Source organism: Panicum virgatum, chromosome 8K, assembly GCF_016808335.1.
Source record: "Panicum virgatum strain AP13 chromosome 8K, P.virgatum_v5, whole genome shotgun sequence".
NCBI lineage: Eukaryota > Viridiplantae > Streptophyta > Magnoliopsida > Poales > Poaceae > Panicum > Panicum virgatum.
In genome coordinates, this window is record NC_053143.1 from 25,435,520 (window position 1) to 25,460,233 (window position 24,714).

General features: G+C 51.9%; 1 protein-coding gene across 6 annotated transcripts; it reads right to left on the bottom strand.

Moving 5' to 3' along the window:
* Nucleotides 1–213: 213 nt before the first annotated feature.
* LOC120644270 (flavin mononucleotide hydrolase 1, chloroplatic-like) lies at nt 214–23,568 on the bottom strand. 6 transcript variants are annotated; one of them, XR_005663556.1, is made up of 8 exons: nt 23,271–23,564; nt 22,700–22,775; nt 14,971–15,153; nt 14,148–14,199; nt 13,823–13,937; nt 13,689–13,759; nt 594–697; nt 214–512 (listed from the first exon to the last, which is right to left on the bottom strand). XR_005663556.1 is itself a non-coding variant. In XM_039920855.1 (8 exons), exons 1-8 carry the CDS (start codon nt 23,483–23,485, stop codon nt 371–373), a joined length of 942 nt encoding a protein of 313 aa, XP_039776789.1. In that variant the 5' UTR covers nt 23,486–23,559; the 3' UTR covers nt 214–370. The 6 variants fall into 6 exon arrangements, 4 of the variants coding, with proteins under 4 accessions (XP_039776789.1, XP_039776790.1, XP_039776792.1 ...); XM_039920855.1 differs by having other exon boundaries at nt 594–681; nt 23,271–23,559; XR_005663557.1 differs by lacking the exon at nt 13,689–13,759 and having other exon boundaries at nt 594–681; nt 23,271–23,568.
* Nucleotides 23,569–24,714: the final 1,146 nt, after the last annotated feature.

Below are 24,714 nucleotides of genomic sequence, written 5' to 3' on the forward strand. Positions count from 1 at the left end.
TAGGTAAACCGCCGCCTATAAATACCCCTATAACAGTCTTTGATGGGACATTGAATATAAAGATAGAGAAACCGAACTGTTGTCCGAAGACCACATCAGCTTTCCTCATGTTCGACCGTCTTTGATCTGTGCGCACTCCGCGACTGCTGTAGTGTCCGCCCAATCCGGGGACACTCTCCACCAACAAGGTTATATATCGCTAAGAGAATGTACTATTAAAATATTGGATATCTGTGACATTATAAATCAGACAAGCAGAGCTCATTAATTTGTCGACATAGTAGTTCACAAAGCAAATGTATTATATATTAATATATATGTATATTTAAATTGTGCTTTTGTTAAGCCGGAGACAAGAAAGGGTGCAGACTTATTGTACTTGTGCATCACCTTCGCAAACAAGAGGAGGCAATTCAACTCCCAGAGCACACAAGTCTTTCCTCAGAGCCTCAGCATTTTTAAATTGCAACCCAACCATTCCTACGCTAAGAGCTGCTTCAATGTTTACCATTCTGCGGTAATAAACACACAAACATGTTAAGGAATCCACCTCACTGATGATTGTTACTAGAAGCACATCCGCATATACTAACCTGTCATCAATAAAAATGCAGCTTGCTGGATCAACATTGAGATGATCTATAGCTTGAAGATAAAATTCAGGCGAAGGCTTGCGTTTTCCTGAATGGGTATAGTACTGCCGCATGAATAAAGGAAGCATTTTCATTCTGATACATTTATATAAAGCAGCCATGACACAAGATAATAATGGCCAAGCATTTATATTAAGCAGCCATGGACCCATTGTTTAATTGTAGTTAACACTAGTCACTTGAAGTGCAGAACTTGTTTATGCATGAACCATCTGCATTCCATCTCCTGATATATACTTAACCAAAACTTCTACATTCAGTTCAAACAAATCAGATACATATAGATGTAGAGTTAGTTTCTCTGGACCAGCAAGATGCCATAGAAAGGAATATCAACAAAGCTTCCACTTCAGCTTTGCAGTGAGGAAAATTATATGCTTGGAAGTGACGAATATACATAATGGTTAGCTATTTCCTACCATTAAATTGTCATGAAATGGATAACTGCAGGACACTGTTATATACAGCTATCTGTATGTTATGAGTTGTAGGACATGCTTGTGTGTTCGAGGTAATATAACTCACTTGTCCACCTCAAATTAAAGGCCAAAATATGCACCTCATATACATATATGGCCATAAAGGCCCAATCTTTATTAATGCATGTACATTCAAGGTGATAAAGGCTAGTTCATACAACCCAATCATCCATTGTGTTTTTGGTGAAATTGTGGAGTGTGAATCCAATCATGTACCTCGGGGGCCTCGGCATTTCAAATCTTCAGAATTTGGGCTAGGCTCTGAAACTCAGGTGGCTGTTACAGAAAACAGAACGTGGAAAATCATGGACTTTTTCCTCAAATCCAATCCTTTTTTGCAATGGCTGTTGAAACTGTAATTGGAAATGGCAAAAATACTCGTTTTTGGACTGACAGATGGCTGCTCGATCAGAGCCTGGAACACACCCTGCCACATCTGTTCAGCTCTATAGCGGCCAGAGCAAGAAAAAGAACGGTTTTCAGTGCTTCAATAGGTGGAAGATGGATCTCAGATATAAGAGGTGCATTGACTGGGCCTGTTCTGATTGAATACCTTCACCTATGGGAGCTGCTTTCAAATGTTGTGCTGCAACCTGAAGTGGAGGATACACACATTTGGAAATTCACAGCCTCTGGTATGTACTCCACCAAATCAGCTTATGAGGCCTTATTTATTGGAGCCACTATTTTCAATTCTTGGTAGCGAATCTGCAAGAGTTGGGCCCCAAGGAAAGGAAATGCAAGTTCTTCATACGGACAGTGGCTCACAATAGGTGCTGGACAGCTGATAGATTAGCGCAACGAGGTCTCACTCACCCACCAAGATGCCCACTTTGCGATCAGGTTGGAGAAACAATAGACCACTTGATGGTCTCGTGTGTTTTCACAAGGCAGATGTGGTACACTATCCTGCAGTTTTTTGGGTTACAATTATTTGCCCCACAGTTGGGAGACCTTTTCAGTGTGGACTGGTGGTCTGCAGTAGATAGCAAGGTGGCTGGGCAAATTAAAAAGGGCCTCAACTCCATTATTATTCTAGGAGCTTGGACACTCTGGAAACATTATAACCATTGTGTCTTTGATGGAGGTTCTCCTAGCCTATCCAGAGTTGTCTCGACCTTTAGAGAAGAAGATCACCAGTGATCTGTAGCAGGGGCTCGAGGAGTTTCTCATCTCCTCACCCCTGACTCCTACCTCCTAGTCGGTCAAGTGGTCTGGTCCTGCTCGTAGATAGAAATACAGACAATTTTTAGTGTGTTCCCAGGGCGTGTTACAAGCCCTTCAATCCTGTAACTTTTTGTATTGAGGGCTCTTAAACCCCCTCTTTCTTCTTCTTAATATGATGTGCAGTTCTCCTGTGCATTTGAGAAAAAAAAATCCAATCGTGTGAGTGGAAAGGATCAATTCCCCCAATAGGTGGAAAATGGTTGATTGTGCTCTTTGAATTCTCCATCATAAAGGGCTCATGAATGAACTTGTTATGTACGGCCGCATGTATGAGCGCCGCCACAAGAAGATGAAAGTGTCCGGTTAGGAAAGATTAGATTAGCATCTTCAGTTATGGTTAGTTGAGATTTTGGGATTGTCTTCCAATTCTAGGATGTCGACTAGTTTTGTGTGCAAGGCACTTGTGCCTATATAATTGTAATCATGGATTAATGAAAGACAAGCAAGAGTTATCCTCCTAAATTCCTCCAAGCCACAAGAATAGTAGGGTTCAACCATACCTTCTCGGGTGTCCTATCCATTATCATAACATCTGGTATCAGATTGCTGGGTACTTTCCGCGATTGAGTTATCGACCACTACGGTTTGATCTATTCCTGATCGTCACCGCCCCGGACTTCCCCCCGTGATCCCTATATATTATGCCACCACCTTCCCCTCCGTCGTTCGATCCACAGCCACCACCTCCAGCCGCTAGCTTGCCGCCATCTGTCACCACTATGGCCAACGACGAGAAGCAAACGACCTAGCCGGATTCCACCATGTTGATGGAGGCGATCCTCAAGAAGCTTGATTGCCTCGAAGTCCTAGAGTCACGCCTCACCGATCTTGATCGGCAGCAGCGCGGCCAGCACGCCACACTCCAGCGTTTGGAGCAACAGCGCGAACTCAACCCATGGGTCAAGGGCGTTTTCACAAGTTGGACTTCCCCAAGTTCGACGGCTCCGGCTATCCGCTGCCCTTCCTCACCAAGTGTGAGCACTACTTCCAAGGGCAGCGCACCATGGAAGAAGAAAAGGTGTGGTTGGCGGCACTCAATCTTCACGACTCTGCCAATGATTGGTACACCTCGATCGTGCAGCATGAGGGCACGCCATCCTAGAACCGCTTCAAGGAGCTCATCGACCGCCATTTTGGGCCACCCCTCGGTCCAATCCACTCGGGGAGCTGGTTGCATGCCACGCACGACGACAGTGGCGGACTACCAGGACCGCTTCAAGATGCAGGCCCCCTCCAGGAGTCCCAGAGGGTGCAACTCTTCCTCGCCGGCCTCCAGGAGCCCTTCAGCCTGGACATTGAGATCTAGGGTCCCCAGACATTGGACATGGCGATGAGTCTCGCCAATTCCTTCGAGCGTCGCAATAATGCGACCGCCGCCCTCCTATCCGCCCCGGCCTCACCGCCGCCGCTTCGTTCTCGCGCCACCAGGCCGTCACTGTCGTCCCTTCCGACACCAACAACCCCGCCGGGCCCTGCCGCTCAAGCAAGATCTCGCCGTGTCCGCCTCGGCCACCACCGTGGTAGCCGGTCGCACCGTCTGCCACCTGTCTCCGTCTGAGATCGAGCGTCGCCGCCTCGACCTTTGTTTCAACTGCAATGAACGGTATGTTCGCGGCCACAACCATTCTTGCAAGAAACTGTTTTTTTCTGGATGCAATAGAGGACGACAAGGACACCGGCGCGGAGGAAGCGGACGATCTGCGTGTTGCTGCTGGCTCTCATGGGCATCCACACAGCCGACACGGCGCCCGAGCACGGCGAGGCGCTGCAGTTCATGGTTCGTGTGGGACCCGTTCTCATCCGAGCCCTTGTCGACTCTGGCTCGTCCCACGACTTCGTCACCGCCGACCTCGCCGCTTCGACCACACTGCTCGTGGTGCCACATACGGCTATGCGTGTCACCGTGGCCAACGGCGACAAGGTCCCCTGCCCCGGGGTGCTCCAGCGCACGCCTTTCTCCACCAACGACGAGCACTTCATCGACGACATCTTCGTCCTCCCCTTGGGCGAATATGACATAGTGCTGGGCACCCGTTGGCTCACCTCCCTCGGCGCGCTCCACATGGACTTCAGCACCCTCACGATGGCCGCCGGGCACAGTGGTAGGGGGTGGCTGGGCGCCGACGTTCCCAGCTGCAGCAGAGTCCCTGCTCGACGACCTTCTGGACGAGTTCGTGGACGTCTTTACCGAGCCCAAGGTGCAACAGCGCACTCGCGACCACCGCATCTACCTTAAGTCAGGATCGATGCCCGTGGCGGTGCGTCTGTATCGCTATCCGGCACTCCAGAAGGATGAGATTGAGCGCCGGTGTCGCTTGATGGAGGATCAGGGCCTCATTCGCCGCAGTCTTTCTCCGTTCTCATAGCCAGTGCTCTTGGTAAAAAAAGCCGGACAACTCCTGCCGTTTTTGTGTGGATTACCGTGCGCTGAATGAACAGACGGTGAAGGATAAGTTCCCAATCCCGGTGGTGGACGACTCTTGGACGAGCTTTGCAACGCACGTTTCTTCACTAAGCTGGATCTCCGCTCTGGATATCATCAAGTGCGGATGCACCCTACGGACGTGCACAAGACGGCCTTCCGTACCCATGAAGGCCTCTACGAGTTCCTGGTCATGGCCTTTGGCTTGACCAACGCGCCGGCCACATTTCAGGCGTTGCTGAACGAGGTACTCCGACCCTTTCTCCATCACTTCGTCTTGGTTTTCTTCGACGACACTTTGGTCTACAACGACTCCTGGGCGGAGCATCTCCAACACCTGCGCCTCGTCCACGACGCCCTTCGCGCACATCAGCTCTTCGTCAAGCACAAGTGTGTCTTCGGTACCTCCTCCGTGGCCTACTTGGGGCACGTTGTCTCGGCGGCGGGCATGGCCATTGACGTCGACAAAGTGCGCGTGGTCCAAGATTGGCCGCAACCTCGCACCCCGCGTGCTCTGCTCTGGGTTCCTCGAACTCACTGGAAGTTGATCCAAGTTTCGGCGTCGTAGCAACACCCCTCACCCGCCTCCTCCACAAGGACGCGTTCTCATGGACGGCGGACGCCACAACACGCTCACGACGGCTCCGGTCTTGGTGCTTCCGAACTTCACCAGGCCCTTCATCGTGGAGTGCGACGCCTCCGGCTCTAGCTTTGGCGCGGTACTGCACTAGAACGAAGGCACGGTCGCCTTCTTCAGTCGCGCCCCGTCACCAGGCGCTCGCAGTAGATGAGCGTGAGCTAATCAGACTTGTGTATGCAGTCCGGCACTGGCGGCCGTACCTGTGGGGGCGCCCCTTCATCGTCAAGATGGACCATGCCAGCCTCAAGTTCTTCCTCGACCAGCGCCTTGCCACAATTCCGCAGCACCAGTGGTTGAGTAAACTCTTGGGCTTCGATTTCTCTGTGCAGTACAAGTCAGGCCGCACCAATGTCGTCGTCGATGCGCTGTCTCGTTGCAACACCTGGCGCCTTGGGCCCTTGTGGACGGCCTGGTGACGTTCAACCGACACATCTATGTGCCACCGTCTTCGCCGTTGCTGCAGGTGGCTGTTGCAGCAGCCCACGATGGAGGACATGAGGGTGTTCAGCACACCCTGCAACGTTTTCGGAGGGACTTCCACACACCAGCTGCAAGACGTATCGTCGAGGACTACGTCCGCTACTACTTGGTCTGCCAACGGAACAAGACCGAGCAGCTCCACCCGGGCGGCCTCCTCCAACCCCTGCCGGTTCCCACTGCTGTGTGGTCCGTCCGATGTGTCCATGGACTTCATGGAGGGACTTCCCAAGGTTGGCGGCAAGTCGGTCATCATGACCATGGTTGATCGCTTCTCCAAGGCGACGCACTTCATTCCCCTTGGCCACCCGTACTCAGAGGAAACGATGGCTAGTGCATTCTTCGAGGAGATCGTCCGCCCCCACGGCATGCCGACATCGCTTGTGTCGGACCGTGACCAGTGTTCACATCCGCGTTCTGAAAGGCCCTTTTCAGCGCCACGGGCACCAAGCTACAGATGAGTTCTGCTGCCTGAAGGGAATAAGTCTTGTACTTTTGGTCTTTGTGGGGCTGCAGCATCTCCTTTTTTGCTGCAGCACGCAGTGGGTTTGTGCTGCCCCTAGAGGACAGCATCTTGGACTGTTTTTCAGTTTGCTAGAACAGCTGCAGTTAGTAGGACAGCAGCAGTTAGCATCTACTTTTCTAATACAGCAGGAGCATCTTAGACTAGGCAGTTAGCAGCCCCTTGGCTGGCTGTATATATGTGTGGCCACCCCTCCCGTTGGATGGTATGGCATTGTGAGTGTGAATGAAGAAAAACCAAAAAACTTCCCCAGCTCGAGTGTCATCCTCTCAGCTCAATGAGAGTTAGAATAGAGCTTCTAACAACTGGTATCAGAGCCGTACTTTCCTGTAGGTTGGATATCTCTTGCTCCTCCCCTTCCCAAGAGGTTGTAGCAGCCCAGCCACCACCACCAGCAGCTAGCGCAGCAACTGCACCAGCCGCTGCAGCAGCAGCAGCTGCACCACCGGCTGCTTCCCCCTTCCCTTCCTCTTCTCCACGCAGCAGCCCCTTGGAGGCGCGCCATGTCCGACGCACCGTCTCAGCGCTCGGTCGCCTCGAGCGCACGGCGTCAGCGAGACGCCGAGCTCGCCGCGGCAGAGGAACGCAGGCGAGCGACGGCTCAAGCCGCTGCAGCAGCGGCGAGGGCGGCTAGGCTGGCTGCAGCGGAGTTGGCAGCGGCCAGGGCGGAGGTGGAAGCAGAGGAGGCGGAAGATGCAGCGCGTGCGGCGGAGGTTGAAGTTGAGACCTTGCGCGGCAGCCTCAGCGGCTCCATCGCCGGCAACACCACCGCCGACGTGGACCTTGAGGAGTTGGCGAGGGAGAGGGCGCGGGAGCGAACCGCGCGGTGGGTAGCAGCCCACCCCCACGGCGGCGGCCTGGACGCCGGCGCGCCCGGCGACAGCAACCTGGTGGCCCGCGCGCCCCACGGCGGTGACCTGGTGGCTCACGCGCCCGGCGACGGCGGCGGCGGCCCGCAAGCTGACGGCCGCGCCCCTGGCGGTGGCGCGCAGGCCGGCGGCGGCGGCCCAGGAGGCGGCGCGCAGGGCGGCAGCGGCGGCGGCGGCGGCGGCGGCGGCCCAGGAGGCGGCGCGCAGGGCGGCGGCGGCGCTCCTGGCTGGGGAGCGCGCGGCGGCGCCCCCGGCTACCACAGCATCCAGGCGGTGGTCAGGGACGTCGGTCCCGGCGGTGGGTGGCGCACCCTCACCAAGACCAACTACGTCGAGTGGGCCGCGGTCATGGAGGTGAAGCTCCTGGTGTGGCATATGTGGGAGGCAGTCCGGTACGGCGACGTCGACTACGATGAGGATCGACGGGCGCTGGATGCTCTCATCGCAGCAGCCCCGCCCAAGATGCAGTTCACGCTTTCCAAGAAGCGAACTGCCAAGGAGGCCTGGGACTCCATCGCTGCGGCACGCATCGACAGCGATCGAGCCCGCAAGACCACTCTGCAGGCACTTCGCAAGGAGTGGGAGAACCTGGCCTTCAAGCCAGGTGAGGATGTTGATAACTTCGCTATCCGTCTCAACACTCTGCTGCAGAAGATGGTGCAGTTCGGCGACGACACCTACGACGAGGAGAGAGCTGTCGAGAAGCTCTTCCGCTGCGTCCCCGAGAGGTACAGACAGACCGCTCGCTCGATCGAGTCTCTGCTGGACCTCTCCACCATGACGATCGAGGAAGCGATAGGTCGCCTCAAGGACGTCGACAGCGACGAGCCACAGCCTCCCTCAGGAGGCATCTCCATCGATGGGAAGCTCCACCTCACTCAGGAGCAGTGGGAGGCCCGGCGCGGTGACAGGAGGAGGGGGGAGCCCTCTTCCTCGACTGGTGGCCGCAAGCGCGGCAAGCCGCGAAAGGGGCGCGGAGGTGCCCAAGCCGGGGCACGAGGGCGCGCCGAGGGTGGCAGACCCAAGGCGGCACGAGACAACGCCTGCCACAACTGTGGCAGGCCCGGCCACTGGGCCAGGGACTGCCCGCAGCGGAGGCGTGGGGGCCAAGCCCACGTCGCGGAGGCCCAGCCGGATGACGAGCCGGCTCTGTTCCTCCTCCACGGGGACATGGAGCCGCATCCGGCGGCACCGCCTGCCACCGCTCTACTCCACCTCGACGAGCCGCGTGCCCGAGTCCTCCTCGGCAACGGCTCCGACGACGACAGGGTCGACGGCTGGTACCTCGACTCCGGCGCCACGCACCACATGACCGGGCGGCGGGAGTTCTTCTCCGACCTGGACGTCGACGTAGGTGGCTCCATTAGGTTCGGGGACTCCTCCGCCGTGGAGATCAAGGGCGTGGGCTCCGTGATCTTCACCGCCAAGTCCGGAGAGCACCGGATGCTCACCGGAGTCTACTACATCCCGGCGCTGCGGAACTCCATCATCAGCCTTGGGCAGCTCGATGAGAGCGGCTCCCGCGTGGTGATCGACAGCGGGATCCTCCGCATTTGGGACCACCGTCGCCAGCTTCTCGCCAGGGTGGTTCGAGGGAAGAACCGCCTCTACATCCTCCACGTCGGGGCGGCCCAGCCTCTTTGTCTTGCAGCTCGCAGGGACGACGAGGCGTGGCAGTGGCACGAGCACTTTGGGCACCTTCACTTTGAGGCCCTGAAGCGGCTCAGCGCCAAGGAGATGGTGCGAGGCCTCCCGAGCCTCGACCACGTGGAGCAGCTCTGCGACGTCTGCGTACTGACGAAGCAGAGGCGACACTCCTTCCCCCAGCAGGCGAGCTTCCGAGCCAGGGAGCGGCTCGAGCTCGTACACTGGGACTTGTGTGGCCAGGTGACACCGGTCACACCAGGAGGACGGCACTACTTCCTGCTGCTCGTCGACGACCTCTCCCGCTTCATGTGGGTGATGATCCTCGGCAGCAAGGGAGAGGCTGCGGACGCCATCAGGCGTACTCAGGCTGCTGCGGAGGCGGAGAGCGGCCGCAAGTTGCGCGTGCTGCGCACCGACAACGGTGGCGAGTTCACGGCGGCCGAGTTCACGGCGTACTGCACGGATGAGGGCATCCAACGCCACTACTCCGCGCCGTACAGCCCGTAGCAGAACGGCGTCGTCGAGCGGCGCAACCAGACGGTTGTGGGGATGGCCCGGGCCCTCCTTAAGCAGAGGGGGATGACGGCTGTCTTCTGGGGAAAGGCGGTGGTGACGACCGTCTACATCCTCAACCGCTCGCCCACCAAGGCACTCGACGGCATGACGCTGTATGAGGCCTGGCATGGGCGTAAGCCGGCGGTCTCCCACCTGCGGGTCTTCGGCTGCCTCTCGTTCGCCAAGGAGCTTGGCCACATCGGCAAGCTCGACGACAGGAGCACTCCGGGAGTGTTCATCGGCTACGCGGAGGGTTCGAAGGCCTACCGCATTCTCGACCCGGACACAGCGTGTGCGCACGGCGCGCAATGTTGTGTTCGACGAAGGGCGAGGATGGGCGTGGGACAAGGCGGTGGACGACGGCTCGGCTCCGACGTACGACGACTTCACCGTCGAGTACGTCCACTTCGAGGGAGCTGGGGGAGTAGGCAGCTCTTCTTCGCCGAGCGTGCCTACCCCGGTCCCCGAGCCTCCACCGACTCCGGCGCCCGCCACACCGGCGGCACCACGCCCTTCAGCTACGACTCCGGCTGCGCCGAGTTCCTCGGCTGCACCACCACAGCCGGCGACGCCGCGCACTCCAGTACCGATAGCCACTCCTCCGGGCACATCTACTTCGACACCTGCTCGTGCTGAGCACAGTCCGGTGGAGTTCGCTACTCCGCTCTCTCACGACAAGGAGCGCGTCGACGCGTACCACGACGGCGAGCCGTTGCGGTACCGTACGATGGAGGACCTTCTCGGTGATCAGCCGGTGCCGGGACTGGTGCCTCACGACCTGGAGGCGCAGTTGCACCTCGCGTGCGACGACGGCGAGCCTCGGTCCTTCGCAGAGGCCGAGGGACACGCGGCATGGCGTGCCGCGATGCAGTCGGAGATGGACGCGGTTGAGAAGAACCGCACTTGGGAGCTTGCTGACCTCCCTCGTGGTCACCGCGCGATCACCCTTAAGTGGGTGTTCAAGCTTAAGAGGGATGAAGCCGGCACCGTCGTCAAGCACAAGGCTCGCCTGGTGGCACGAGGTTTCGTGCAGCAGGAGGGGGTTGACTTCGACGATACCATCGCTCCCGTGGCACGGATGGAGTCCGTGCGACTTCTCCTTGCGCTGGCTGCCCAGGAGGGCTGGCGCGTCCATCACATGGACGTCAAGTTGGCGTTTCTCAACGGCGACTTGAGGGAGGAGGTCTACGTGCACCAGCCGCCGGGGTTTGCGATCCCCGGCAAGGAGGGCAAGGTGCTACGCCTGCGCAAGGCCCTCTATGGCTTGCGGCAGGCCCCGAGGACGTGGAACGCCAAGCTGGACTCCACGCTCAAGGGGATGGGCATCGAGCAAAGCCCGCACGAGGCGGCCATCTACCGGCGGGGCAATGGCGGAAATGCCCTACTGGTGGGTGTCTACGTCGACGACTTGGTGATCACCGGCGTCAAGGATGCAGAGGTGGCGGCGTTCAAGGAAGAGATGAAGGCCACCTTCCAGATGAGCGACTTGGGGCTTCTCTCTTTCTACTTGGGCATCGAGGTGCACCAAGATGACTCCGGGATCACGCTTCGACAGACCGCCTACGCCAAGCGCGTCGTTGAGCTAGCTGGGCTCACCGACTGCAACCCAGCTCTCACTCCGATGGAGGAGAGGCTGAAGCTGAGCCGTGACAGCACGACGGAGGAGGTGGACGCCACCCAGTACCGGCGCCTTGTGGGGAGCCTTCGCTACCTCGCCCACACACGGCCGGACTTGGCGTTCTCCGTCGGCTACGTTAGTCGGTTCATGCAACGACCGACGATGGAGCACCAGCAGCCGTGAAGAGGATCATCCGCTATGTTGCGGGGACTCTCGACCACGATCTCCACTACCCGAGGTGCCCTGGAGCGGCACACTTCATCGGGTACAGCGACAGCGACCACGCCGGCGACATCGACACCAGCAACAGCACGAGCGGGATCCTCTTCTTCCTCGGCAAGTGCCTCGTTAGCTGGCAGTCGGTCAAGCAGCAGGTGGTGGCCTTGTCCAGCTGCGAGGCCGAGTACATAGCGGCCTCCACCGCGTCGACTCAGGCGCTCTGGCTCGCTCGACTGCTTGGTGATTTACTCGGCAGAGACACTGGAGCAGTGGAGCTTAGGGTGGACAGCAAGTCCGCTTTGGCCTTGGCGAAGAACCTCGTTTTCCACGAACGGAGCAAGCACATCCGGGTGAGGTATCACTTCATCCGAGGCTGCTTGGAGGAAGGAAGCATCAAGGTGAGCTACATCAACACCAAGGATCAGCTTGCGGATCTGCTCACCAAGCCCCTTAGGAGGATTAAGTTCCTTGAGCTTTGCTCCAGGACCGGGATGGTCCAACTTTCCCACAAGACGACGCACAAGGCTTAGGGGGAGAATGAAGGGAATAAGTCTTGTACTTTTGGTCTTTGTGGGCTGCAGTATCTTCTTTTTTGCTGCAGCACGCAGTGGGTTTGTGCTGCCCCTAGAGGACAGCATCTTGGACTGTTTTTCAGTTTGCTAGGACAGCTGCAGTTAGTAGGACAGCAGCAGTTAGCATCTACTTTTCTAGGACAGCAGGAGCATCTTAGACTAGATATGGCATTGTGAGTGTGAATGAAGAAAAACCAGAAAACTTCCCCAGCTCGAGTGTCATCCTCTCAGCTCAATGAGAGTTAGAATTGAGCTTCTAACACTTTCCATCCAAAGACGGCTCCGTTGGCTTCCATGGGCGGAATATGTCTACAACACCGCCTACAACACGACGCTGGGCGACACGCCGTTTCGCGTGGTCTATGGCCGGGACTCGCCTTCGCTCCGCTCCTACGAGCCGGGCAAGATTCGTGTGCTAGCGGTGGCACGGTCGCTTGCGGACCGTGAAGAGCTCTTGGCGGACGTCCATGTTCGTCTGGAGCAAGCGCAGAAGAAGATGAAGCTCTACTACGAAAAGAATCATCGGGAGCTCTCATTTGCCGTCGGCGACTGGGTATGGTTGCGTCTCCGACACCGCGCGGCGTCCGGCATCATTGACACGACAAAGGGTAAACTGCGCCAACGCTTCTTTGGACCTTATCAGGTCATGGCTGTGATCAACACCCTCGCCGTCCGACTAGCCTTGCCGCCCCGAGCTCGCATCCACGATGTGGTTCATGTGGGTTTGTTGAAGCCATTCAAGGGTGAACGACCGTCGTCGCCAACTGCTCTACCTCCACTACATCATGGCATGGTGGTCCCTCAGCCCCCCATGCTCTGAAGGGCCGACTCTGTCGTGGCGTCTGCCAGGTTCAGATTCAGTAGCCGGGAGCTCCCCCATCGGCTACGTCTTGGGATGATCTTCACGTTCCAGCAGCGTTACCCATCGTTCCAGCTCGCCAGCTTGCGGACGAGCTGTTGGTCGAGGGGGGAGGGGATGTTATGTACGGCGCTCATGCCGCCACAAGAAGATGAAAGTAGCCGGTTAGGAAAGATTAGATTAGCATATTCAATTATGGTTAGTTGAGATTCTGGGGATTATCTTCCAATTCTAGGATGATGACTGGTTTTGGGTGCAAGGCACTTGTGCCTATATAATTGTAATCTCGGATTAATGAAAGACAAGCAAGAGTTATCTTCCTCCTAAATTCCTCCAAGCCACAAGAACAGTAGGGTTCGACCCTACCTTCTCGCGTGTCCTATCCATTATCATAGCTGAACTTATTGCATCTACCACAAGTTTAGTCCTACATAAGATTCTGGAGAACCACTTCATTGGGAATTTAGCCATTTAAGGTTCTTCAATGTGGATATGGAGAAAGATATTTTATCTATAAACAAAGATAAACTATGTGATATTTGGTTATGGGCTTTGTATAGCTTTGGGTATTGTGCTGCTACATGAGGATACGGCAGATATCTGAGTTGTTACGCTTTCATTACCAAAGTTTTCAGGGTAAGCAATTGGGCATACCTCAAACAATTTTTAGGACTTGCATTGAGACGTAGGAACAGAAACTGTTGGATACCGATTCCAGTATCATTATGGAAAGAACATGCTTAAAACTAATGGAACATAAGCGAGCAAGGATTCATAGGGTGATTTGAACCATTAGTTGTACAATTACAAGTTTAGGGACATAGACATATAGTTTATGAGTATATGGATCTAGATAGGAATGCGGGCTAAGTTTAAAGACCACTAATTTCACTCAAGTTTTTTAAAAAAAATTAGAGCAGAGCATTACCAGTTCTACAAGAGCAAAATGTCCAGGACAAATACTTTGAGAGCTTTAACTTATCCTCGATTAACTGGTACCTACAAAACACATCTCAAGATCATGTACCATGAACAAATGTGCCAAAATAAGATAAAACTCACCATACTGGATAATTGGTAAAAGCATGCATCTCATAGTTATTTTTCTTCAAACAGCAAAGAATATCTTCGACACCATCAATGTACTCATATGCTCTCACCATGCACTCTTTGAGACCTGCAAGGAATTAAAATGACTAATTTAAAGTGAGAGAGAAACGATCGATTAACCATGATTTGAGGAAAATCTAATACATATTAGGTTTTGGCAAGTACACAATCAAGAATTCAAGATGTGTTATTGTTAGTTCATAATTTTATTATTGGAAGCAGGTTATAAGGGGAACAATGTGTACCCACAGTGTTACTTCTATTTTGACCTTCTCACCTTCCAAATCAAAAGATCTGCCATCATTGAAGAACTTTTTGGCCAGCTCATTCTGAAAGCATCAAACATAATGACAAAACTGTGATATCCGCATTCTATGGTGAGGAGAAATTGGTGTATAATTTCAACAGCACGTCTTGTCAATAAAGTACAGATTATGTGCAACCTTTTTGCATATCCTTTGGTCACAATTTCAGCTACATATAGAGCAAAGAAGTACGACAACTATCAGATATTCCAGTGTTTCCATTATCTTTTGAACTATTCTGACTCTGCAGGTGTACTAAAGAAGGTGACTAGAAGAAAACAGGCTAAGAAGTTTCACTACTTAAATCAAAGTATTTATTTCACCCTGATCCGCCCCTGGAAATGCATTTGCAGGGGCGGGTGAGGGGGTGACCCGCCTCTGAAAATGCTCTAACAGAACCAATGAATATCACAGCTCCCTGAAAAAAAAAATGCTACTTCTGTTTGGAATTTGAATAATGCGGCAGCTTGAGCAATCGATTCTGCTGGCCACAAAAAAGCATAAACATATAATAAATCTTCTTTAATAAGTTTGATTCCAAAAGCAAATTTGCCTCATGCAGAAACAAAAGTCATTTCAATTGGGTTCCCTAACATGCATAGTCTTTCCTTATCATAATGAGAGCCATTTGAATCTGTAAATGTGACTCTGTATGTAAGAAGTAAGAACAGCAATTGTTAAAATAGAAGACATTCAAGCAGGAATAGTCCAAAGTTTAGTGCCTATGCACAAAGGAAAAAAGAATCGATCACATGCATGACCAATTTAAAGCACACATTGTAATATCTACTGTACATCGGGTTTCTTGAAAGCTACTAGCGTTTGGACTCCTCTCCGTGCTTCACAGGGCGCGTGGCGTCCGATGCCAGTTCTGCAGCTGGGAGCCTCGCAAGTCTGTAAAGTTACAGCAAATAGAAAAACTGCAGTGTTTCGAGCTGCCCCTGTGCTCCTGGGACACGTGACGCCAGCATTGCAGGTCTGCAACTAATAGGAAAACTGAAGGCTTCTGTGGAAGGAAAATATGAACTGGACTACAGTAGACTAGATGTACTTCATCCTAAAAAAATTGCAACTCTCGTTTTTCGAGAAATCAGATAATTTTAAGTTTAGCCAAATTTATAGAAAACAATATTTATATTTATATTACAACATAGGTATATCATTAGATTAATCATGTAATATAATTTCATACAAAATCTATTTGGAGATATAAATGTTAGTAAACTTTTGTATAAATTTGGTCAAACTTAAAATTATTTGACCTTTTGAAAAGCGATAGTTGCATTACTAATGAATGGAGGGAGTAATAATGCAGCCTTTTCTCGTTGGTGCCAACACTACCTGCGGTGTGGAACACGTGCATAATAATTGTGGCGTCCTATTGTTCCCATGCAGACGATATGCGCACGGCCACCAGCTAGGGCGACCACAATGGGTAGTCCATAGGGAATAAATAATTACTCAAAGCTATCTAAATCAAGGTTTTAAATAGCCGGCTATAGTTGCTAGGAAGGGCAACTGCTATGCCAATGCCATTTAGCCCGCTAAAGCCGGCTATAGCCCGCTAAACGCCGTAACGGCAGCCCTACCGCCAAACGTCTTAGCCGGCGATTTAAAACCTTGATTACTGAAAGCGAATATGGCTCGAGAAAATAGTGGATTGATTATCTGAGGTACAAAGAGGTACATTATATAGGCAAGGAGTGTTCAGGGTTTATAGAAAGCACCCAATCAACGGAGATCCTTGCCTATTCTAAATCAATCACCACAAAACCCAAAGGGGCAACCCTAGCCGCATGGGCTGGGTGCCATGGCCCAAAGGCCAGTCCACTAATCACCTTGCTAACAACCCCCAGCAGAATGATCGTCAGCTGCACGTTCTGACTAGACCTGAACTTCATTTAAACTGAAGAAGGCAGCCCTTTGTTGCAGATATCTGCATATTGCGACGAAGTCGGCACATGAAGAACACGAAGATCACCAATCGAGACTCGCTCTCGGACGAAGTGCAGGTCAATCTCAATGTGCTTTGTATGCTGATGCTGGACAGGGTTGGAGAACATGTAGACGACGCTGATGTTATCATAATATACCAGCATAGCTCGGTGAAAGGGGGAGGGGCGTGGAGCTCCTGTAGGAGTTGGCACAACCAAGAGGCCTTGGCGACAGCATTAGCTATTGCGCGATACTTAGCTTCAGCACTAGATCTTGAGATGGTGTTTTGACACTTGGAGGACAAGGAGATGAGATTGTCCCCGAGGAACACAGCGTAGCTCGAGGTGGACTTGCGCGTATCCGAACAACTAGCCCAATCAGCATCAGTGTAGACCACAAGATCAGTGTAGCCCGAGGTGTAGAGTGCCCCGAACATAGCGAAGAATGCGCTTCAGAGCCGCCAGATGAGGTGAATCCTTGTAGGACCTAGCAGGCCTTGTAACGCTCGAGAGTCCCGTCGGCGTTGAACTTGTACTTGAAGATCCACTTCCCAGTGACAACATTGGCTCGCGGAGGGCAAGGCACAAGATCCCAGGTGTGGTTCTGCAACAGAGCATTATGTTCTTCCACCATAGCTGCTCGCCAATTGGGATCGGCCAGAGCACTACGATAGGTCTTCGGGACGGCGGAAAGCAGTGCGGAGTGGTAAAGTGCAGGCACCCAAAAGCCAATCTTGGCTCTCGTGGACATGGCGTGCTGGTTGGAGACTGGAGGAACCGCCATCATCTAGTGCGGCATCGCCGAGCAGCACGGCGGCTGCACCAGCAGCCCCAGCCAGGGACCCGCCACTGCCCAAGGGTGTACACTTGCGTGATGACGTGGCCGGCCGGTGCCAGGCGGGACATAGAGTGCTGTCGGCGCTCATGCCGAGGGGTCGACGGAGGGCGCCGTGGACGCCCCGGGCACAGTCGCAGAGGGATTGGCGGGGGCACCAGGTGTGCCCGAGGAGTCCGCCCCATCTCCTTGGAGAGCGGCAGGGGTAGCGCCGACGGAGGCCGACACGTCTCCAGAGGAGGCGGAACGGGCAGGTGCAGCGCCGGTGGGAAGACCTGCAGGCAAAAGCTTGTGCAACAGTCCAATAGGAGCGGCCACAACATCAGTAGCATCAAGAAACTCAAACTCCTCGGTGGGTCGAAGACTATCACGCTCGGCGAAAGGAAAGGCAGTTTCATCAAAGATGACGCGCCTAGAAATAATGATTGTTAGAGGAGAGGTGAAGGCAGCGGTATCGTTTATGATAAGCGGACTAACCCAAGAAGACGCATAGGGTGGATTGAGGCGCGAGTTTGTGGGAGACTATGGCAGACAGGTTGGTGTAACACTTGCAGCCAAAAACGCGAAGGTGATCATACGCCGGAAGTATGCCACAGAGAGCAAGGTGCGGCGTGGAGAACCCTAGGGTCTTGGTCGGAAATGTTAACCAGAAGGTCGTCATAGAGAGAACCTCAACCCAGTAGGAGGGAGGCATGTAGGCCTGAAACAGTAGGGAGCAAACATTATTGATCGAGCGAATAATGGTTTCAGCTTTACCGTTTTGAGGCGAGGTGTAAGGGCAAGACTTGCATAGATGGATGCCCTTAGTGAGGAAGAAGGTCCGCGCGCTGGAGTTGTCGAACTCGTTCCCGTTGTCACACTGAATAGCCTTGACAGAGGCGCTAAACTGAGTGGAGGCATAGGCGAGGAAGTTCGCGAGCGTGCTGTAAGTATCAGACTTGAGGCGCAGAGGGAAAGTTCACAGATAATGAGTGCAATCATCAAGTATGACCAAATAATATTTGTAACCTGACACACTAACAACTGGAGATGTCTACAGATCGTAGTGAATGAGATCAAACTTGCTAGACACACGACTACACGAGATACTGAGGCATGAAAAGGTCGACGAACATGTCGTCCTAACTGACAAGCATGACATAAGTCTGAACAATCCTTTATCTAACAAGAGATACTGGAAGCAAGCTTCGACAGGGCTTCATGACCGGGGTGGCCGAGACGCTGGTGCCAAAGCGAGGCGGCGACCTTGGCAAGAAGGGAGTGCGCTGGAGGGAGACGTAGGGGGTACAACGGCCCGGAGATATTGCACCTGACTATCGTCCCGAATTTGCAAATCCTTCACAGAACAACCAGCGGGGTCAAACTCAACAGAACAATTATTATCGGTGGTAAACTGGCGAATAGAAATAAGATTCTTAATAATATATGGAGACACAAGAACATTATTAAGACGAAGAGAGAGACAATGCAGCCGAGCCAGTGCAAGTGACAGGGAGCAAAACGCCATTACAAACAACAATGGATGAAGGAGCAGGATACAGCTAGGAACCAGCATGTGAAAGATTATGGGGAGTGGAAGTCATGTGGGAGGTGGCACCCGAGTCGAAGTACCATTTGCCGGTGGAAGGCTGATTCAGCGACGCCGTGCTGAAGGCAGAGGCCAGCGACTGCTGGTCCCAAGAGAGGAGGCAGGCCATGGGATGATACAGCCCCGGTGCTGTCCAAGGGCCGGTCCCATTAGTGGCAGCAGCAGGTTGCTGCTGCTACGCGATGAAGGCCTGCTGAGGAGGGCGAGGCTGCTGCATGGACAGCAGCGGAGGGCGAGGACCAGGCCACATCTGAATAGTCCCCGTCCAGGGGTTGTATAAGGTCAGCCACGAGGCCCCAGAGGATGCTGTGGCCTGGCCGGCAGGTGTAGGCTGGGAGCAGGCTGGGAGCTGCCAGCCTGCTGCTGTTGGGCGCCAGTTGTGGGGCGCTGGCTGCTCCCGCCAGCACCAGTACTGCCGCCGCCACCTCGGCCATTGTAGCCACGCTTGCTGCAGCGGTTTTTGTTGCCTTTGAGCCAGCACTAGCGCCCCCAGAGCCAGAGCCAGCGCCCTCGGAACCGGGACCGGTCTACAGAGGATGGGCCAAGGTCCTGGTAGAGGCAGCAAGAGCAGTGGTTGGTGAGGGCTGCCTGTTCTCCAGGGTGATCTCCTCAAGGATGAGGTCATCATGGGCCTCCAGGAAGGAGGGGAAGGGCCGACTGCGCCGAAGGAGGGCCCCACATGGGCGAAGTTGTCGTTGAGGCCGCGGATCACGTTGAGGACGAGAGTGCGGTAAGTGATGACTTCATCGCGGGCCCCAAGATCGTCAGCCATCTTGAGACAACGACAGTACTCAGAGATGGAGAGGTCGCCATGGACGAAGTTGCGGAATTTCGTCTCCAACTGGATGGTGCGAGCCTCCCTGTTGCCGAGGAACTGAGACTCAACGGCGAGCCAAGCATCTCTGGTGATCGAGCTCTGGGAGGATATGACTTCGGCAAGGTCGTCGGCGAGGGTGCCGAGAATCCAGGACTTCACCACGTAGTCCATCTGAACCCAGTCCCAGGAGAGGATTAGTGCGTCGAGGCGGATGTGATCCTAGAGGGAGAACTTGCCGAGGGTCAGCAGAAACTGATCGCGCCAGCGACTGAAATTACCAGAGTCGACGTCAAGGACGATCGGGACGAGACTGCGAATGTAGTGGACGGCGACCGCCTGGGCATGCAGGGTTAGGAGGGCAGCAGCCTCCTGAAGGAGCATGGCGGTGTGCAGGTCCGTCGGCGCAGCGTGGGAACCCAGGCCAGAGGACCCTAGCGGGGCAAGGGAGGTCGCGACAGCCGCTCGTTCCTGGGCAGCACGCGCCCGAGCGGCGTCCAGGGCTTGCACGGTGGCCTCGGCGTCCGCATCGCCTTGGCAGCGCGCGCCATGGTGGCGTCATGGGCGTCCTGTCGCTCCTTAGCGAGGTGCTGCGCCTCGGCTGCAGCAGCATCCGCCGCCTCCCTGTCGGTGCTAAAGGTAAGGACGTTGGACAGGACTGGGCCGGAGCCTATGTTGGCGGCGGCCGAAGGGGAGGTTGGCGGGGTGCCAACCATTGGTGGTGCACGGCAGGAGGGCTGGCACGCAGGGAGGGTGGGCGCGCACGACGGGAAGTTGGCGCACGGGCGCAGCACGGCGAGGGGCCGGCGTGCTATGGCAGCGGAAGATGAATCCGAGGGGAAACCCGGACTCGTGATACCATGAAAGCGAATATGGTTGGGAAAATAGTGGATTGATTATCTGAGGTACAAAGAGGTGCATTATATAAGCAAGAAGCGTCTAGGGTTTATAGAAAGCACCCAATTAATAGAGATCCTTGCCTATTCTAAATCAATCACCACAAAACCCAAAGGGGCAACCCTAGCCACATGGGCTAGGTGCCACAGACCAAAGGCCAGCCCACTAATCACCTTGCTAACAATTATGTTGTGCAACCAGTCTATATAATAGTCCATAGCAAAAGATACCCATATACATATGAGCAGCCCATAAAAATTGAAAACAAATATGGCTCGGGAAATTGGTGATTGATTATTGTGGGTACAAGGGTACATTATATAAGCAAGGATCGGTATCTAGGGTTTATAGAATACACCCAATCAACGGAGATCCTTGCCTAATCAAGATCAACTACCATAAACCCATATGGCAACCCTAGCCGCCTAGGCTAGGCGCCATGGCCCAAGGGCCAGCCCACTAAGCCCACAAATAGCCTCGCTAACAAAAATAAACAAACATTATCTCTCTCCATGCTTGCTTTGAGGACTCATTTTTACTCAATTGTGGGACCAACTTACTACCTTCTTTCACTTTCAACATTGTGCAACTGGTAACAACGAAAGACCACTTTATGTGGGTCCCATAATATGGACTACTTGTCCAAATACATTGACCTAACTTTAACATGCATAGGTATTTCTGGTTCAAGTTAGCTACTGAACATTCCTATTAACAGCAATTCCAATAGACCCTCTAAACAACCTATATAAGTTTAGACGGTCATGCTGCACTCCAACTCCAACAGACACTCTATTAGGCCCTCTATTTTAGGAGGCCTCTAAAATCCAGTCTTCATCCTTCATTCTTAGGGATCTCTAGGAACCCTTTATTATAAGTTGGAATTGAGGGTTATTGCTGAAGTTGAGTAAATTTGGACATCTTTAGAGGCAACCTCCATTTAGTATTTGAAGGGTCTGATTTAGAGGCTACTGCTAGAGTTGCTTTAACCGGGTATTTACAAATATAGCATTTGTTATTCAAGCAAAAAAATTATACATATTTATACCCATGACCAGCAGGTTAGACACACATTAATGATGGGAAACACCTGCACATCATTTGAACATTGTGCAATGTTTTTTTTACTACAGATTTCTTCAATTTTTGGTTTTAATGATCTTTTTTCCTGTATACAAAAGATGTAAAATATACATAATTAGATCTACGTATACCCTTGATGTATTTAGTTAAGTTGGAAAAAGAATACTTGCAGCTAATTTAGAGATGGTGCAGTGTCTGTGAGTAGCTGAATTGTAGTAGTGATCTTAATTGCTTGTTTTGGCGTGTTTTGCAGCAGGGGCATTACTGTTAATGTAAATGCATCTGATGATTCTACAACTAAGAAAAAGAAAAATCTTATAAGGAAAACTGTTTGGTTTCTTTACTATTTGTCGTATCAGAAACTAAACTTAAACTTATATATGTACTTCTAGGTCCCAAGGTTTTACTGTTTGGTTATATATGTACTGCAGGGGCATTACTGTTTGGTTTCATCTTCTAATAAAAAATTTGCCAAGAAGCTATTCAGTGATAAAAGGGGTGAAGGGGCAAGAGACGATCATGGTGATGATAGTGCAGATGCCTCTACTAAGACACCGTCTTTCTTATTGGTTTGTACACATATCCTGATGTTTAGGACGAGGTTGCATGTCTTTATTATATAGTACCAAGTACCATGCTTAAAACAATTTATATTTTCCTTTATACTCCAAGCAAGGATGCATAGAGAAGAGGACACATCCATTTTACCTCTACCAGTTGCGGCCAACCAGCTTTTGTGTGTTTGATAATCTGCTAAAGGTCTCAGCCATTTGTCTCTACCAGTTGTGTCAGCCTTTTATGTGTTTGGTTATCAGCTAATCAGAGTCTGATGAGTTTAAAACCTTATTATTACCTATATTGCTACATGCTTTTGTTAAAAAGGTTGTTGTAAACTGTTTAATTTATTATTTTCCTTATTTGGATCAATATTCCGAGCTACAAGCTAAATTTTTTGGCAGCTACGAATTCTAGACATAACATGTAAATAGATGTAATATATGGCTTGATAGAACTCTAGAACTGCATTGCTATACTTTCAAAATATGATGTTATTTGCAATAGATATTTCCTATGCCTCATATGCATATATGATGGACTAAGCAAGTGGTTCTTCAGCTTCTTCGTAATTTTTATTTGTTATCCTGGTTGAATGGTTTGGAGAAGCAAGTGATATTTCTCTACCTCAGCAATACTTCACAATTATGCTTAATAATTATTTAGCAGATAGTTCACAGTTATACTTGACAATATGATAGTGCGTGCAAAGCACGCGGGATGTTCTAGTCAAGCATAAACCACAAGCAAATGTACCATCAATACTAATACTACACATCACGTGCCCGAGCAATAAGTCAAGATTCTAGAATGTGTACCTCATCAATCAGTCCCTTCTCGAATTCTGACCATGCCGTTGGATGTTTGCTTTCTAGTAGTTCCTTCATGGACATTCTGCAAAAAGGGAAGTCTGAGAATGTGATAGTAAACACCAGTACAAAGACATTCAAGCCCAGGGCTAGTGACTCAACCGCAGTTTATCAGAGCAATAAAGCACAAGTAGGCACAAGCAAAAACTAAATAAATGATGAAGCCAAGCATTTAACTAACGGGTCATTAAGAAAAACATCCCTAAGAATATCGTACTAAGCTATTTCTTCTGAGAATATCGTACTAATCCCTCCCAAGCATCACAGTTAAATTCTGGAATCTTACACCAAATGAAGCCATGCTGCTATCACAGGTAAACTTCACTAACGGGTCATTAAGAAAAAGATCCAGAACAATAGAACATACAGAAGTAACGACTTTAACTTCAACACCGTACAATCTACAGCCTAACAATCATTTCGTCGAACACCCATACACAACTTCACATACTCGTCCAAAATTAAATAGACGAGGATTGGCCCTAGTGGGGAGGGGGCGGGGGCGGGGGTTGTACAGAACTGGAAGAAGGCGGGGATGTGGTGGTAGAACGGGTCCCTGACGAGGGTGTCCATGACATCGAACAGCAGCACCGGCAGCTTCCTCGGCTGGGCCGCCGCCTCCACAGGGGCGGCGGCGGAGGACGACGACATGGCGGGCTGGGGCGGCCGCAGCGAGGAGGAGGTGGGCTTGGGGAGGTACGCGAGGTAGGGCGCGCGAGAGAGCAGGGAGACCATGAATGCAGCCAAACGATGGAACTGAGGGTAGGGGGAAAGGATCCGCCGCCGTGTTCAGGGTGACCAGTGGAAACGACAGGGACTGCGGGTCAGGATTTTTGTTTGCTTACCGAATTGAAAATTCCTAAACACAAAAAAATGGCGAGTTTAAATTTCACTCTATGAATTTATCATTTAAAGAGTCGTCTACCTAAAAATCGCTTTCTATATATTTTTACTCTCCAACAACTTTTTTATATCTTGTTTACACTCTAGAGAGACATTTTCAGTATCTATTTTTGGCTAGCGACAAATCCAAAATAGATGATGGGTATATTTGGATAACCACTTAGACAATGGAGGGTATTTTTTTATCAAAATCTCTATTCCTAATAATTGGGATGGATATAGAGAGTCTCTTAGAGTTGCTCTTAATGGGTTCATTATTCGAGGCAGCTTGATGTTTTGGGTTTTTCTGACTTTTTTAAAAAGTGACTGCTCATAGGTGTTTGTATCAAATATCTGCAAATATTAAGTAAAATTCTTCATTTTACAAAATGACCTGGCCAACTTACGGCTGGGTGTAAAATTAGCTTTCCGTACTGCCACACTAATTTAGGAAATAAAAAGACCCACCTTCCTAATTTGTCAATTCGATACTCCCTCCCTCCCGCCCGCATCCATCCTCCAGCGGTGGGTCAAAAATGGTAAATAAGAGTCCCGCCTCCTGGGCCCACCTCCCCCTACGTCCCCCATTTCCTTCCCTGCTAATCTGTTCAGAAACCTCCGCCAATGCATTTTGACAAGGGGAACCAAAGAAAGTGAAAGTACTGGATTCCCTAGCCCCCTCCGCCAATGCCTCTTGACACGGGAAAAAAAAAAGTAAAACTACTGGATTCCCTAGCCCTATCGCCGCCTGACAAGGTGACTACAACAAGAAGCAAGAATGCTCGCCCAGATGCGATGAACAAAGATATTGTGCGAATAGGGGCAACACAACTAACAACACGTATGCAAAAAGTTTAGAAAAAGGAATTTACAAGATGTTTTTCTAGGATAGATCTTTACAAGAACTCAAAGTTTGTCATGGTGCTCTGGGTATTTCTCACTTGTTATTTGCAGATGATACTCTTCTCTTCTTCAAAGCTAATGTGGAACGAGCGTATGTGGCTAAGCAAGCATTGGATTTGTTTGCTCAGTGCACCGGGCAACTTATAAATCCGGCAAAATGTTCTATCATGTCTAATGAA